The 16061-nt window shown below is 38.8% G+C and overlaps 1 protein-coding gene across 2 annotated transcripts; it reads right to left on the bottom strand.

The window, feature by feature from the left end:
- Positions 1 to 43: 43 nt before the first annotated feature.
- cops2 (COP9 signalosome subunit 2) lies at positions 44 to 6506 on the bottom strand. Of its 2 annotated transcripts, none has more exons than XM_044190333.1 (13): positions 6329 to 6506; positions 5729 to 5842; positions 5543 to 5620; positions 5322 to 5447; positions 5102 to 5191; positions 4935 to 5012; positions 4362 to 4566; positions 4052 to 4230; positions 3802 to 3854; positions 2341 to 2438; positions 2154 to 2236; positions 1357 to 1415; positions 44 to 559 (listed from the first exon to the last, which is right to left on the bottom strand). In XM_044190333.1, the coding sequence occupies exons 1-13, from the start codon at positions 6380 to 6382 to the stop codon at positions 415 to 417; spliced, it is 1362 nt and encodes a 453-aa protein (XP_044046268.1). In that variant the 5' UTR covers positions 6383 to 6506; the 3' UTR covers positions 44 to 414. The 2 variants fall into 2 exon arrangements, with proteins under 2 accessions (XP_044046268.1, XP_044046363.1); XM_044190428.1 differs by having other exon boundaries at positions 4362 to 4536; positions 6329 to 6503.
- Positions 6507 to 16061: the final 9555 nt, after the last annotated feature.

The raw sequence follows: 16061 nt of genomic DNA, 5'->3' as shown, positions 1-16061 counted from the left end.
CACACTGTTAAAACTTTGTAGCTAGTCAAAGGCAGCTGATTCCTTTTAGTGCTGAGAGAAATCTGTTTATTACCAACAGGCAACAGTATACATTAAAATACTGTGTACAAGCTTTCATACACATTTGGACTTTTTTTTTTTTTAAACAACTGAAGCGTTTGTGTGTTGCACATGAAAGGATCTGCCAATCAGGAACATGAAAAACAAAAATGTCAGTGATTTCCTCTCATCACGACAAAACAACACACTTTGAACACCTTCTTGGGGTTCCTGAAGTCTTCTTGAAATTGGTGGCATTCTCAAAACCTGTGCTGTGTATCTTGTCTCAGAGGATATACTTGAAGAAGCACAGTAGCATACTTTATGGATGTATTAAAACATGCCATTTTCCTTGTCTCTTGATTTTACATGCCATCATGTGAGCTTGCTAACAATGGCTTGGTTGAGAGTGTTCAGCTGATTTGTCCATTTGTCTAAAGCTGTGTAGCGAGCCCCTCCTCTCTTCTGGTAGTCCAGTTCTAGTAGCTGGTTGACTTGGTCAATTCGGCCGTGGATTGTGCTGAGAAAAAAAAATAGAGTAAGCAGAGAAGCCACACATGTTGCAATATAAAAATAACTAAAATCTAGGACATTACAAGTCAGTGCATAAAAAAACAGTCCAATCTCTACACACAATCTGGCCAAACTCCTAAATTTAGCTTTGAAATGCCAAAGCTAAACTGTGTATCTGATCTGGCTGCTATTGTAATGTGGAATAATGCAGTAAAGAAAGTGAATGACAGCAATGAAATATGTGGCATCATTTCTTGAGAATGCAATGTAATGAAAATCCCCCTAATAATCGTGAAGGCTCCACAGTTTTTACTAAAACACGGGGGTCTGTATTTAAGAAAAAAACGACATCAAATGAGTGGCATTAATTAAAAAAATAATACTTAACATTTCAGAGCATGATGGCAACAATAAAATACATATGTCAACAATAAAGAAATATAAAAAGACAATATAGAAAAATATTAAGTTATAAAGTTAGTTTAAACATTTTACTCAACAGTTTTGAGTATATCAGAGTAATCACTTTCAGAATCAGAATCAGAAATGCTTTATTGATCCTTGAGGGGAAACACTTCCTACCAAGTCATTTACATCAGAAAACAGCTGGAATGTGAAGCTGTTTATAGCAGATCACTATTACAGCATGACAATTAAGTACAACATGTAACTGAAACTGTCATGTCATACTGCCTGACTTTCTTAAGGGCCAAGGAATGCAAACTATGAGGAATTATTTACAGGAAGAGAGAGCTATATTTATTTTCTTCGACTTCTCAGCAAACACGTGAGGGAGAAACTTACTTATCCAAGATGCACTGCACCAGCAAACTCTCCACATCACACACATCAATGTTCAGCTCCTGAAACACAAGTGAAACAGACAGGACTCATTCTCACATCTGTAAAGAAGTATCTCAAGTAGTATGATTTAACATTAAAAGGATACACTGAATTCAACACACTGCAGATCCCATCATAAATATTGTTAGACCTGTGGAGAAAGTCTATCATGCAAGTATATAAACTAATAAGTAAATAAATAAATACAGAGAATGGTTTGAAAAAGCATTAACAGATACCATCCATACACAAGCATTAGTGATGACTGTCATGTGCACTGAGAGATTAATTTAAGATGCGAGAAAATACCATTATTACTTCCTCCTTCCTGCCCTTTTAGCGCCTCTTCTTTTGTTACCGTCATTTTAAGAAAGATACACTCACAACTATGCTTTGTGAACCCGTACAGTTAAAAAATTATAGTGATAAAGAAAAAACATTAGCATGGAAAAAATATAATTTTGAGGAAAACCACTTAAAAAAAAGAAAGAAAAAAATGATTAGACATCAGTTTTTGCTTTGACACTTGCGTCTGGAAAATGTGATTATCTTTGTTAATTATTCCTTTTTCTTGATATGATTGGCTTCAATTGGCTTTCAATACAGACCAATTAATATGGAAATAATCCATTAAAATGATCCACACAAAAAGCCACATGGTCGCATCAGCGCAAATGACTGTTAAATAATATTCCAAGAGAATGTGATCAAAGAGTAAAGACAACATCTAAAGTCACACTGTGATCTAAGGCACTCACCTTAGAAATGAAAGGGATGTGTATTCTCGTGTACGGTTTGATGAGTTTGATAAGTACTTGAGTTCTAATGTTCCGCAGGAGCTCTGCAACACAACATCACATGATCAGCTACAGTTTTTAAACAAAAGACAATGTTTTTCCAACACATTTATCATGCATGTGGACTGAAGTCACGTTCACCACTCACCCTCTATGTGCTCTCTAATGAAGGGGTCGTCCATTATGTTACTGTGATTTGTTTTCAAGATTTTCTCAAATTCAGTGATGTCATTGTTCTGGTAGGCGCTGGAAGTAAAAACAGTCAGTGTTGTTATGCTATATGCATTGTGTCTCTGTGTCCCACACAATAACTCTCATCCTCATAGCTGTCAGACACTTTCCAAAATATTAGACATTTTGTAAACACTATTCTTATTACAGTTTTGGGTGTACGTTCTTAGTTTCTTGTTTGTGCAATATACATTTTAAATATACGCATGGAACCTCAGAAATTTGAGAAAGTTCCTGTTATTTATGTCACCATGAGGACAAAAGAGAGCAAACAAGGAAGCAGAAGACAACTAAAGGCTTGGGGAAGACAATAGTCATGTTTCATACTTTATACATACTGTGAAATGTACACTAATGTTGACAGGAGCGCTGTTTTGGCAACTGGTATAAGTGATATTAAGACCATTAATGTTGTAAATGTATAATTTTGTACTAAGAGGAAATGATACAAAGCATCCATTGAAACATGTGAACATACTGCACACACCAAACTGTTAGAACTAGTATGCTATTGGGACATAGGGAATGAGAAGCACAGCTGAAATACTGACAAAAGCCATACAGTAAAGGCATCTGGGTCCAAGCAATAACTATCCAGTCAAAGCATTATGGGACTATTTTTCATTACCAGCACTCTGGGTCCATTTTTTATAGTTTTGGCCATCAACAATAACATTTTCCTCACCAACTTTGTTGTGATATGAAGATGCAAGGGCGCAAAGCACAGTCAAGTGCACCATGCCCAGTGTGCTGAGGACATGCTGGAACAGGGTGCAGTTAAATAAAAGGTGGGATTCTGGAGAATTCATTATCGCACAGAACATTTGATGTGTTGGGAGACTGGTGACAGTCATAGCCACATTTCTCCTTTCTTCTCTCCTCACACTGACATACTGATGTTTAGCCATGGAGTGAGCGGCTTTGCATCTTCATGAATAAAGAGCCCGCAGTGACTCTGTCAGACATAACCTTATAACAGAGAGCATGGGGCAACCATACAATGATTAGACAGATTACAAGTCCACATTTCAACCATATTATCTAAGCCTATTATTTGAAGTGAACCACAAAGTCTGTACCCAAATGATCTGTTATAACCATTTTAGGTGCATTTACTTTTCTTCTCACTTGCAAATATTTTTGACAGTTGGGTTAAACAACTGTCAAAGGCAGGTGGTCTCACTATTTTTGTTGCTTGTCCCTTTGTGCTCCTTAGTAAAGCTGTGGCTGATGGTATAGATCTCAGAATAAAATTGGTGAGTAAAATGTACATAGAAATAATAGCCAACACTACAATAGCCATTTGGGCCTTGACAGCATAAATTGATTTTGTTGTAAACAAAGGAAATTTTCCATTAACACATTAATGCATGCTTACCTTACTAAGTTTGTCATTGCTAGGATCTCCGGGTCATTTTTGTATGGTTTGGCCTTTGGAAAAAATATGAAAAGTTATGCCTGGCACTAAAACTTAAGTAAATTTATCAAAAATGTAACTGCAAACTGCACAAATGTATGTGGCAACCACTACTCTGTGTCTTGTTGTCTTGTGTTTCATATTCTTACATACACAGTTACATAGTTATTAAAAAGCAAACATTTCAAAACGGTAACTATTACTTTCATACCTCCTGAGAGTCAAAAGGGTTTATTCCTGACTTCATCAGCATGTTGGCTAGGACCAGGTACTTCAGGCATGTCGTCCTTCTTGGGCTTCCAGACTCATCGTAGTTTTTAAAGGCCTCAAAGAAGTCTGTGTGAGCTTTCTCAAACTCACCCTCTCTCAAATGCATCTTCCCACCACACTCTGGTCAGGAGCAAACAAGCACAGGTTATTCAGCAAACAGCGATGACACTACATAGTGTGACAGTCACACTTAACACAAAGCTAAACAACTGTTCTATGAATGAAGAAGATACGTATGTACACCATCATACCTCTGATAACTCCCATTATGAGCGGGTGAGGAATGGCAGATTTAATATGAAGTGACTGCTCATACAAAGCTTTCAATTTCTTGTTGTTTTTTTGTGCTGTGTACATCTGGATCTCCAGAGCATAGATCTCCAACAGCTGTGTGCCTTTCTTCAGGTCATCCTCTCCATCATCTGTCTGTAGTTGATATAGAAATAAAACCACCACCTATAAGATCATTATTAACGTATATATATATATATATATATATATATATGTACACACACACACTATATGCCTGAGGAAGAAAAAAAAACAACCTCAGATAAGATCAAATGTTCTATTTCATTAAACCAGTGGCTACATGTTTGAGATAAAGCTGCTTCGACTCAAGACTTATTTGGTCTCATATACTGAGATACTGATACTCTTTACTGATTATCTTAGATTTGAATGACTAAGCAATTAACAAGTTGAGTGGCCACAATATATCTTGTGAGATCTGCAAGGTAAAACCTTTTTTATTGTATCAAACCGAGGAAACATATTATTATTGCATATACAGTCAAAAAAGGATGAAGAATTGACTTAATTACCTGACATGACTGGTGAAGTTGCCTAAGGATCTTTTGCAGTTTCCCATACTCTTCTCTTTCCAAGTACAGCTTCCCCAACTGCAGGGGAGGAACAAAAAAAGCATTTCTGAGCACATGTTGTACTAAGAAATTATGATTTAAGACTACAATGAAGAACCTTTGTATACCTTTGTGTTAGTTTTAAACCACAGTCTGTCATTTTTTGCATCTTTCAAAGCATCCAATGTGGTTTCGTAGAACTCCTGTAGCAAGTCCATCTAGTAACAGAGGAAACGCATTTCAGAAAGACACAGATTTAAAACACCTGGTACTACAAGCTCCAAGGACACAACATGTGTAACTGTCTGAAAGCTGGATTTTCCTCTGTCTGATATTGTCTATCCATACCTGTTTGGAGGTAGAGATATAGTCCAGAATGGAGTTGATGGACTTCTCTGAGTAGTTCCTGGTGACCGCACTTCTGATGTATGTTAGGAGCTGCTTGTACCTGTTCATCATCTCTGGGAAGTTGGTCTACAGAATTGAGACACAGAGAAAAACCACTCCTCAAGAATTCATGTCTGGTGGGATAGGTGTAAACAAATTGTGGCATATGTTACAGAGCATACCAGCTTGAAGTTGATTTTGATCATCTGTTTCAGTGCTTTGAATCCCCATTCTCCTTTCTCTCCTTCTAGTTCCAATACCTGAACACACAATCAAACCAAGAGATGTCAGTAAATACTATGCTTTTAAATAATTGAGATAAGCAGAGAGCTACAAAGCACAGATTATTTTATGGAGTACCACTCCACCTTCTGGAAACTGCTGAGTGCTGCTTTGGGATCATCCTCCTTCAAGGCTTTGGAGTTGTAGTACTGGTTCTCCAGGTCCACATTTGGCTCTGAATTACTGTCCTCTGAGTATTCCTAAGTTGAAGCACATAAGCATGTCAAAGTTCAGTTCAAACAGATGCGTTTGCTAACAAAACATATCAGAAACTCTTAGCTTGCTAACACAAAGGTAAGGATAGCAGATTGCCACTGAATATAATTCTGCAAACATGAGCCATGAGCTAACGTTACGTTAGCCAACGCCATGGCTTGCTAACTAACCTAGGCGGCTGGTTTGCTTTACATGCATGTCAGCTGAACGCATGTAACCTTAGTTTGCTAACGTTATCCAGCATGGTTAATGTTTATTAACATTAGCCAACTGCATAGTAGCTAAAACCAACAATCGTTAGCTAGCTAGGAAGCTAACGATAGTCATCCGCTGTCAACTTAATGTTAGCCAACAAGCTAACTACAACAGCTAACAGTAGCTAGCCCGTACTGTCGGCACTTCACTGTTGGCGCTCAGCGGACAAACGGTTACAATTTAAGCGCAAGCTAAGTAATTTCAGTTGTAAATACCAGGTCGTAATCTTCTTCATCGTCGCACATGAAATCGTCTTCCATGTCAGACATCTTGATGGTCTTCCTAGCTCTTATTCAGGGACAGACAGTAGCCCGGCCTGTGCTGTGTTTTGCAGCGATGGTGATGTGGTGGTGGTGGTGTGTCAGGGTGGCAGGAAGCAACAGCCCGATTCCGTCCATAGATGGGGCTATTGGATCGCCTCAGATACATGAATAACGTTGCACTGTAAATAGGTTTTACCAGCTGCAGACCTCTGGATGTTGTAGCAGGACATGGCTGTAGTTAGATGGATTTTTAAACAATGTACTGTAATATTAGAATAAGTATTAGTCTGCTGAGTACATTTACTCAAGTACTGTACTCAAGTACTTTGAGGTACTTGCACTTTACTTTAAATTTCCATCTGATGCAGCGTTATATTTCTACTCCACTACATTTCAGGGAGACTTTCTGTACTTTCTACCCCAGTATGTATTAATCTGACATCTTTAGGGAGTTCTAGATTCAGAATATACATGCAAAATATAAAAATAGGTTTTGTAAACATATGTTTATAAAATATGATGCATTGTTACAGATTAAACTGCATTATGCACAATCATCTGCAATCAATCGATTTTGAATGCAGGACTTTTTCTTGTAATGGAGTATTTTTACATTGTGGTATCATGGCTACTTTTACTTAAGTAAAGGATGTGAATATGTGAATGCACAACACTACTCACAATACAGCTCTGCTACAGAAACAGAGTTATTTGTGTTAGTGTATTTTTCTTGAGCGGTATCATGGGTTGAAACCATAGATATCAAATAGTTAAGATATAATATATAGCTCCTGTACATGTAGTTCTATATGGTATATATAAAATTGAAAACATGAATGTAGAAATGTATAAAATATACACATAAAATATGTGACTTGACTACCAATGTACCCATCACTGACTTAAGTCTGTACCAACTGCCACAAAAACTGTGGGGAGATCACAAATAGAAGTAACCACACACACAAAGACACACAACAACAACCACCGCCACCACACACACACAACACACACACACACACACACACACACACACATACAATGTACCCCAAGTTCACCAGGTTCATCTGAACTGGTGGTGGTGTGAATGACTTTAATAAAGTTAAGTCAAGGACAACATGACCAAAAAAGAAGGAAAAAAAAGTTCTCACCATAGGTGGATTACATGTAAGTAAAAAATACTAAAGTATTATCAGTAAAATGTAATTAAAGTATAATGAGTAAAAGTACTCATTATATAGAATGTCCCCTTTCAGAATTTATATTAATGTATTATATTTTCGTATTATTATTCTTGATCATTAACATGTAACCAGCATGTTGCAGCTGACTTACAGTATATACTGTTGGGCATTTTAATCTATAACTAAGTATATTTTATAAAACGATTATATGTTTTGCATGAAAAATTTTAATCCTCAAAGAGAAATACAAAAGCCCTCTGAAACGTAGAGTATAAGTATAAAATAGCATAAATTACTTTAAAGTACTTTAAAATTGTACTGATATACAGTACTTGAGTAAATGTACTTTGTTCATTTCCACCACTGCAAATACCCCGTGAACTCCAGTTGTGCGTGTCAGATTTCAGTCAGCCCTGTGAATCAGGTTCATGTCAAATGGATTTCGTGACTGTTTTCTCAACAGTCTTGGCTGCCACTCAGAGAGACCACTGGCAGCATCACATCCCTCTCTGGCCTCTCTGCCTCACCCAGGGGGTCATTCCACATTGAACCTTGTGAAAGATTTCATTATTGAAGAGATTACGTTCATGTTCCGAAAATTTACGCAATCAGCTTGTGTGTCATCAAGTTATGTGTCATAAGTTTATTTTAAAAAATTGATGAGTGTGGGTGAAAAACTCAAGCCCATCATCCTACGCAGTCAGTTTGGCCATAATATTTACAATATCCAGACATGAATCACCAACACCAAAACTAGAGGGAAGAACGTATTCACACAACTTTAAAAGCATTAAGAATGTCCAGATATTACTTGTGCGAGTGTGTGTGTGTGTGTGTGTACAAATGTGTCATAGACAGTGCACTTTCCTCAGCCAAATTATCTTTCATGTGTGCACTGACAGAGTTATTGCATCTCTTACATAAAACCATGCTGCGGCTGTATACTGGTTTCACATAGAAACTAAAATATTCTAATTGCTTTGCATCAAGACTGGGCTGGTGACCTGTGTGTGGGCACCATAGACTGTATGGAGGCCACACACTGTACTGACATGATACAATATGTGCACACCTATTTATTGCATGCGTGAGATGTATCATTCTAGCAGCAGTGGTGCATGTGTAGTGTCTGTCAGCATTTCATTAATTGCACTGTGTCTGCATTAACATAAAGACTTAATGAATGAGCAGCGCTTCTCTGCTGGAATCAACAACACCAGAAAAGCTGTGGGTCTGAGACAAAAGGGGTGCTAACGTTATTGTCATCATAACGCCCACACAACCACCACAAATTATATGGCATTAGGCTTCTTCACATACCTGAAATACACCGTTATTGCCACAGACTGATCTGTCAACACATTGACAATCTCTAAAGCGTGCGTTTCCCAGCTGTGCTGGGAAGATACTGCAGTACTTGAAGGGCAAAGGATGACCCTCCCAGCCCAAGCTTAATACAACTCTATCTGAGGCACCAACTTAGCACCAAACTTTAATTTATCTGTCAGGGGGATGGTGTGATAAACACAAGTTCATCATGTTTAACCTTGCCATGTAAACCTACTAACCTTATTTAGAGATCTAAAAGTGTGGTATTAAGCCTTATAAACACCTCCAAGCAGCCCTTCTCCTTTCAGATAATCTTTGATGATTCATTTGATAAAATTAGCACATTGATATTATTCCCTTGGCGTCAATGTATACACTGGGTTTTATAAGCCGTTTAATTTTTGGTTGCCAAAAACTGTTTTATGCCGAACCTAATAACCTTAATAGAGTTAATATAATCTCATTTCTGACAGTTCCTTAAACATGAGACAAGAGTCTTTAATATATCTCCAGCATGGCATCTGGCAGCCAAAGCTTGTGTACTTCTCTCAGCAGGCTGCCTGCTTGTACACTCTACACAAATGGCTGTTACCACTAAAGTGCTCACACAAGGGTGCTAACTCTCATTGTACTGCTGCCAACTCCCTTGTAGGTCATTACTCATACATGCACACAAATGCACACAGTCACACACAAATATAATCATATAGTGTATACAGTATGTGTATATATATATAATTGGTCTAATACACACACCTGCTTAATCATGTGTGCCTCTGCATGCACATACTGGTAAATGCCCTAATGCACAGCTGCCAACTTTGTACAACCTACCCTGAGGTCATCATAGCTGCTCTCAATTCTCAACTTGTGCAAGATGCGTGACTAGCCAGTTTGTTTTTCTCTTTTTATTTTTTTGTTGCTGTTTTCATTTTTACAAGGTATGTAGAAGCATGTCTCAATTTTATGGAACAACTTCCATCAAGTGGGGCTGTTATAACAGATGAAATCCAACTTCCAAGAGCTGAAACAGCCACTGAAGCCAAGTCCACACGCACCCCCTCTGCATCACACGCTAGCATACTGTGGTATGTGTGGGGTATGTGCTTTGAGTGGAGTATGTGGGTTGGAGTTTGAGGGTGTTTGGGTATCTAGAGCGTGTGTGTAATATAAATGTATGGAGGTTATAAAACTACTACCTAGAGAACACTTCCATTATAATTTGGATAGGCTCCTGGACACTGTACTCAGGACAATCCCACCATAGCGAGATAAGGGGTACTAGGCTCGGTTGGGTAATTTTAGACAACACTGAACTTGACAGGACTGATCTGGACTGAGCTCATCTGGGCCACTGCATGGTGGTTTGGGTTTAGGACTCAACCTCACTTTCTTGCCAAGAGTTAGATGAGAAGATTGATACCACTCTCATAACTGTACAGCAAATATGAAGTTTGCTGCCAGCGGCCGGTTAGCTTAGCTTAGCATAAAGACTGGAAGCAGGGCGAAGCAGTTAGCGTGGCTTTGTGCAGAGATAACAAAATTGCGCTATCAGCACCCCTAAAGCTCACTTATTAACATGTTATATCTTGCTTGTTTGATTCATGCAAAAACCGAAGTCTAAAAACAACACATAGTTTTAAGAGGGGGGGAGTGCAATAACTGTGACAACAAGACTCCAGGAAGTTACTGCAAATAAGCGTTTTTCTTATTATGTTAAACTACTCCTCCTGATTCCACATCCAACACTCATTAAAGTATAACAAATGTGAAGTCAGACATGTCTGTGGTTTCTGTCGACTAAAATTCCTTAAACTTTTTGAACTGCAGAGCAATTCTCCCTACACCATTATAGAGTTAATGATATTAGTTCTTCGAGTACAAGGGAAGTTGGTAAGAATATATTGTTGTTTCATAACTGCAAACATCTCACGAAGTCCAGCCAGCCAAAGCTTTCCCTGCAGCACAGAGCACCAGAATATCCCTCCCGCGCTCGTTGATGTGACTTCCCTCCGACAATGGGATGGCAGGCTAACAGCTTTAAGCTGCCCTGTTTTTATTATTCTCTTTTGCAGATGAAAATAAAAACAGATGTGGCATAAAAGCGAGTCTAGCTTTTAGGTCAGGTCCAGGATGCAGAGTGCAGACTCTGTGAAATGCCCATCTTTTCTCCTCTGCCCCCCCTTGTTGCTCTATGTTCTTTCCCTCTCTCCTGGTGCACTCATCCTTGTGAGTTTTGTTTAGAAAATCAAACCAGGAGACAGGGTATATTTAGATGCCCATACACATTTCATATGCCAAGGCTGAGGCTATGGGATTGGTGATTTCCAACTTCACATTCATGCAAAGCAACAGAACCACATTCAGTACCAGTCTGACAGAAGATGTGTTACCCTTTAGATGCTTTGATTAACAAGAGACAGTGTCAAATCATTCGGCAGTCAGGATGCTCGTTTATACAAAGTGAGTCCATAGCGGTGAACTCACCTTCTGTTGTCACGGTGCTGACCTGTCAGAGTAAGCAGAGTGATTTATGCCCTTAGCTGACAGCCAAGCTCAGAGGAGCCACAGCTGTGAAAGTGCTTGTCAGACGTGGAGTAATAAAACCTCCTCTTGCGCATGACTCTGTTCCTGCTGAAAGGGTTGCATGTGTCTTCAGCTTCCACATACTATAAATATAGATCAAATACCATACCTATTTCTAGAAGCATGCCTACTATCAGTGGATTACTGTCTTCTTCAGGGTCTCTTTCTCTTGATGCGAATTTCACCTTGTAGTATGATTTTCTGTCTATTATTTGTCATGTCTTTCTGGTTTGCAGCTGTCATGGCTTTATTGTGCCATCTGCCCTAACTCTGAGTCACTGGAAAATAAGAAGACAACAGGCTTGGGAAGATTGCCAAAAATACTGTAGGTGCAACAACTGCATGGAGTTCTTTGCTGCAGAAAAATTACAATATGTTAAAAAAAACTACAATAATAATCTTACAAGCTTCTGTAATTTTGTACTATACTGTCTGTAGAAAGGTTCTAGGAGCTGTTTCTTCCCAGTGCAACAAAGCTTTGGAATGAAAACAATGTAGTTAAATTATATGCTCTCTGTGTGGTTTCCCAGGAGCATAGGCACTGATGGATATTTATTGTATGTTTCCATATGTTAGTGATAGTTTCTGTTTTGTCAATTTGAGTACAGTTCTGATAGTGCTTGGCTCTCTGTAATGAACCATGTGTTATTTCAGTTAATCATTTCACATTATGGCATACATTTTGTAAATAAGACTAAACAACACTAAAACTAGCAGTAATATTGATATAACCAATGTCTCCTAGTGTGCTACTGAATATCAATACACATTTGGATTAAGATCAGTGAGCAATTGCTTCTATGTGATCCCCACTTACTGTCGGTAAAACACAGTTTAGCTATTGCAGAAATCCCCAGACATAAATTGTATCCTGGATTCAACCTGTGTCAGTTTTGCAACAGATGATGAAACCTTTTGTTTCTTGAACAATATTGTACATAAACTTGTATTTTGCAAACTTTCCTTGGGCTTTCTAAGCTGAAAGAGAATGAAAACAATAGAAAGCCCCAAACTTTTGCTGACAAGAATTTTCTTTTTGGAGAAGAGCCAAAGCTCACAGTTGCATGCAGTAACATTGCAATAACAGATATTATAGTGACTGAATGTACACTGTATATATGACAGAGAGGCTGTTGTAGCCCTGTGTGTCTGACCTGTTGTCTCTCCAGCAGGCTCTTATGTCTGACGCTAAAGTCCATGACCATCCCCCAGATCAAATAAAAGCCCTCACATTCATCCATTAGGATCTACTTTGTTTATTCCTCTACTAGTGAGTCGCCCATATTGTGAGCTGAGACTGGAGGTCTACTACCAGGGAGGCATGTGAGATTTTCCACAGTTAGTCACAAATAGTAAATTTCCATTGCATGGAACCTGGGTCCTTGCTGAAAGATTACTTTGATGTACCTTATCTGTCTCTGAGTGCCCTCAATGCTAAATGGCAACAAGTTACAGTGGGAGAAAAACGTCTTGATCATAGTGCGGACTGATGGTCATTCAGTGGCTCTAGCCGTGTTTATGTTTGAGACAGCAAGTGTCCGTGCATGTATCTGTTGGTGCACACATGTTAGCTGGTGCATCAGTGATTGGATGTAAGTTGTTGTGTCTGGCCCTGTTGCACAACCTCCCCAGAGATGGATGATCCACTGTGAGGTGACACGCATAGTTGTTAACACTCTGACCACTGCGAGTGGTCCAATCGACACAGATCACCATAAACAAAAACATTTAACAAGACATTTAACAAGAAGCATGATCAAACCCACATTAAAACCACATTTGTGTCCCCCTGCGTAGGCAGTGCATGCATGAACTACCACAGATGATGGTGTGATTAACAATACTGGGGAAATCCAAGGAGAAGGATCCAGTTCAGTGTTTTTCTTCTTCTGTGGTTCCATATGAGTCAGGTCCTGCTGAACCTGAGATAAGGCTAAAGAACGGAGAAAAGCCTAGAGAATGACACAAATTGGAGCAAGACCGGAGCTGAAGCTGGGGCCAGCAAGTGGGGCTTGTGTTTAGGATACTAGGGCCAGCGGTGCATCAGATGACACTTTGCATGCAGACGTTTCTATGAACTCAAACTCGGTTGCCGCAATATTTTATATTTATGAGCACAATTCGTGCTAAGTATAATAAAACAAATGTTATTACATATATCACAATCTTTTACTGATGTTGATGAGGCATATGGCTCAGGTTTAGCCATGACCACAGTAAAGGCTGGCCGACTGCCAATGCTTCCATGTGATTGGAGTCTCTGCTTGTAAAGGGGAAACAGGCAAACACTTTTCCCCTGGAGTAAACTCATGGGCTTAATGCGTAACATACAACACAATACAGCAAATTCATATCATTCACAGTGTTGTCTACGTGTAAACTGTCTATGCTGAAGTCTGCTAACCACATATTTACACAGAAGCAACGGGCTATAGCAAAGTGTGCATATGTTCTCAAAACACCATGGAAATGAATACATGTGACCTAACCTGAGGTTTTAGCCCAAGAAAGATAAATATATTGTGTTTTGCGTGATTGCATTTTTTTGGGGGTCTGTCATGACCCACAGAAAGAAGGGGTGAGAACCTCAGCAGAGTAACCTACTATAGAATGTAGAGTTTTACAATCTGTAAAGAGTTAGGAGGCGACGGAGAAGAGGGTTTACAAATGGTTCTGGGCACATTTCCCACAAAGGCGGGAATTCCATCCCGCTACGCCAATCTGGAGATGTTTACCCACAAAATGTGGAAGCATGATGCAGTGTCTATGTATCAGTGTCATGATGTGTGTGTGTGTGTGTGTGCGAGTGTGTGTGTGTGTGTGGTCAAAGGAGACCCTCGGCTCTCGTGACTCTGGCTGGGGATAGGAGCAGGGGGTGGAGAAGATACTATCAGGCCCTGATTTCTGTGGTTATGATGACATCCAGATAATAGCAGATACACACACACACACACACACACACACACACACACGCACGCACACACACACACACACACACACACAAAAGATACACATGCACAAGCATCTCTTCTGCTCCAAGCCCACCACCACTGGTCTCTCACACACACGCGCACACACACAAAAACACAGACACACACACCAGAGCCTGAAAATTACAGCTTAGCATGCAAGCATTGAGCAGATGGGTTGCCTAATGACTGTTGTGTACAGTGCAGAGGGAGTGTGCTGCTTTCCCATTACACGTCCCCCTTACAACTCTCTAGACCCCAAAGCGCAGGTCTGGCTTTCATTTACTTTATGTCTTAACTGGCACTAGCATGACATATGCAAGTTGCAGGTGGTCAGACTATGAAAAAAAAGAATGAAAACATATTGGAGACTGCTATGCACTTGCTTTTGTTGGGAGGGAGAGAATCATCACTTGTAAAATACAATGTGAATTTCTTATTTATGGCTTTCAATCACTTGATTAAGAAAAATCATCTACTTGTTTCCTTTGTTTTTATATCTGTTTGTTCTCTAATGCACCATAACGTGATGAAAGTCTATTATTGTCAAAGTGTCTACAAACAACAATCCATTTAGAAGAGGAGGCTTTAAATGACATCAGTGTGTTAGCGTGAGAGTCAGAGGTAGACTGCTGTGGATCTGTCATGATTGCTGTCATGGGATGATTACTTTAAGATGATCTCATTTAATGATCTAATATTTTAAAAGATATCGCCCTACTCTCCTATCATTAAAGGGGGATAATTTGCCTCTTAAAATCAACCTGGGCTCCTTTCCTCCTCCTTGGAGAATACTTGGACAATATCCTTGCGTATCAGAGAATTTCCAGGGAATATAATCAATTGAAATTGGAGACATTCAGAAAAAATCCATTATTAAAGCTAATACAAGGAGACAAGACTAAATTGACCAGTACTGAACTGTATGATTTACTCTTACCAGTCTTATGCTGTAAAGTATTCACCATTTTTGTACAAATTACTCTGCTATGTATTTTTATTTTTAGATATTTACATTTTTATAGACATTTCTTCCATTCCAACTCCACTTCCTTTCAACACTTTTTGCATATTTTAAACAAAATGACTGAAATACCTGACCTGAAATCACTTGTGGTACAGAAATTACTGAGTATTCTACAGCTATTGTATCCTGGTGATGTGGCCTTTTAGTTTAATGATGACACCCTGATGGCCATTAGCTAATTATGTCATTTAGTATAATACATCACACTTCTTTTGTGAAAAACGTGCATACATTGCACATTGCATTTTTGTCATAGATATAATACACATAAAATGAGCAAACGTTATCTGGCTATGGCAAGTCTCCAAACAAATATGTGATCAAAACTCTATAGAGCTTGCTCTGTCTGAAATATGCTACCCACCAACATAAAACAGATTAAACGCTGAAACAAAAATAGATTAATCTAATGTAGATGTAATTTTGTTTTAGTTAATATTTGGGGGTTTTCAACAGTATATTTTTGTGTAATAATATTATTTAGCCTTTTATTTACATCAGACTACTTATTTTCTGATGTTTGTTTTGTATCATTATTTTATGTGGGCCTCAAGTAGACTAACAACCACTTGGTGAAAGCTAATGGATTT

The sequence above is a fragment of the Siniperca chuatsi genome, linkage group LG1, assembly GCF_020085105.1.
Source record: "Siniperca chuatsi isolate FFG_IHB_CAS linkage group LG1, ASM2008510v1, whole genome shotgun sequence".
In the NCBI taxonomy this organism is placed as follows: Eukaryota; Metazoa; Chordata; class Actinopteri; order Centrarchiformes; family Sinipercidae; genus Siniperca; species Siniperca chuatsi.
The sequence above is the reverse complement of the archived record's forward strand: the minus strand, read 5'-3'. Positions and strand labels throughout refer to the sequence as shown.

Bases quoted from the DNA above. Each gene is read 5' to 3' on its own strand.
- cops2 (XM_044190333.1), bottom strand. From the start codon at position 6,382: ATGTCTGACATGGAAGACGATTTCATGTGCGACGATGAAGAAGATTAC. The intron at 4,567-4,934 runs GTAATTAAGTCA...ATGATCTTATAG, and splicing joins AACTTCACCAGTCATGTCAG to GTGGTGGTTTTATTTCTATA. The intron at 1,416-2,153 runs GTGAGTGCCTTA...CTTGTGTTTCAG, and splicing joins ACATCCCTTTCATTTCTAAG to GAGCTGAACATTGATGTGTG.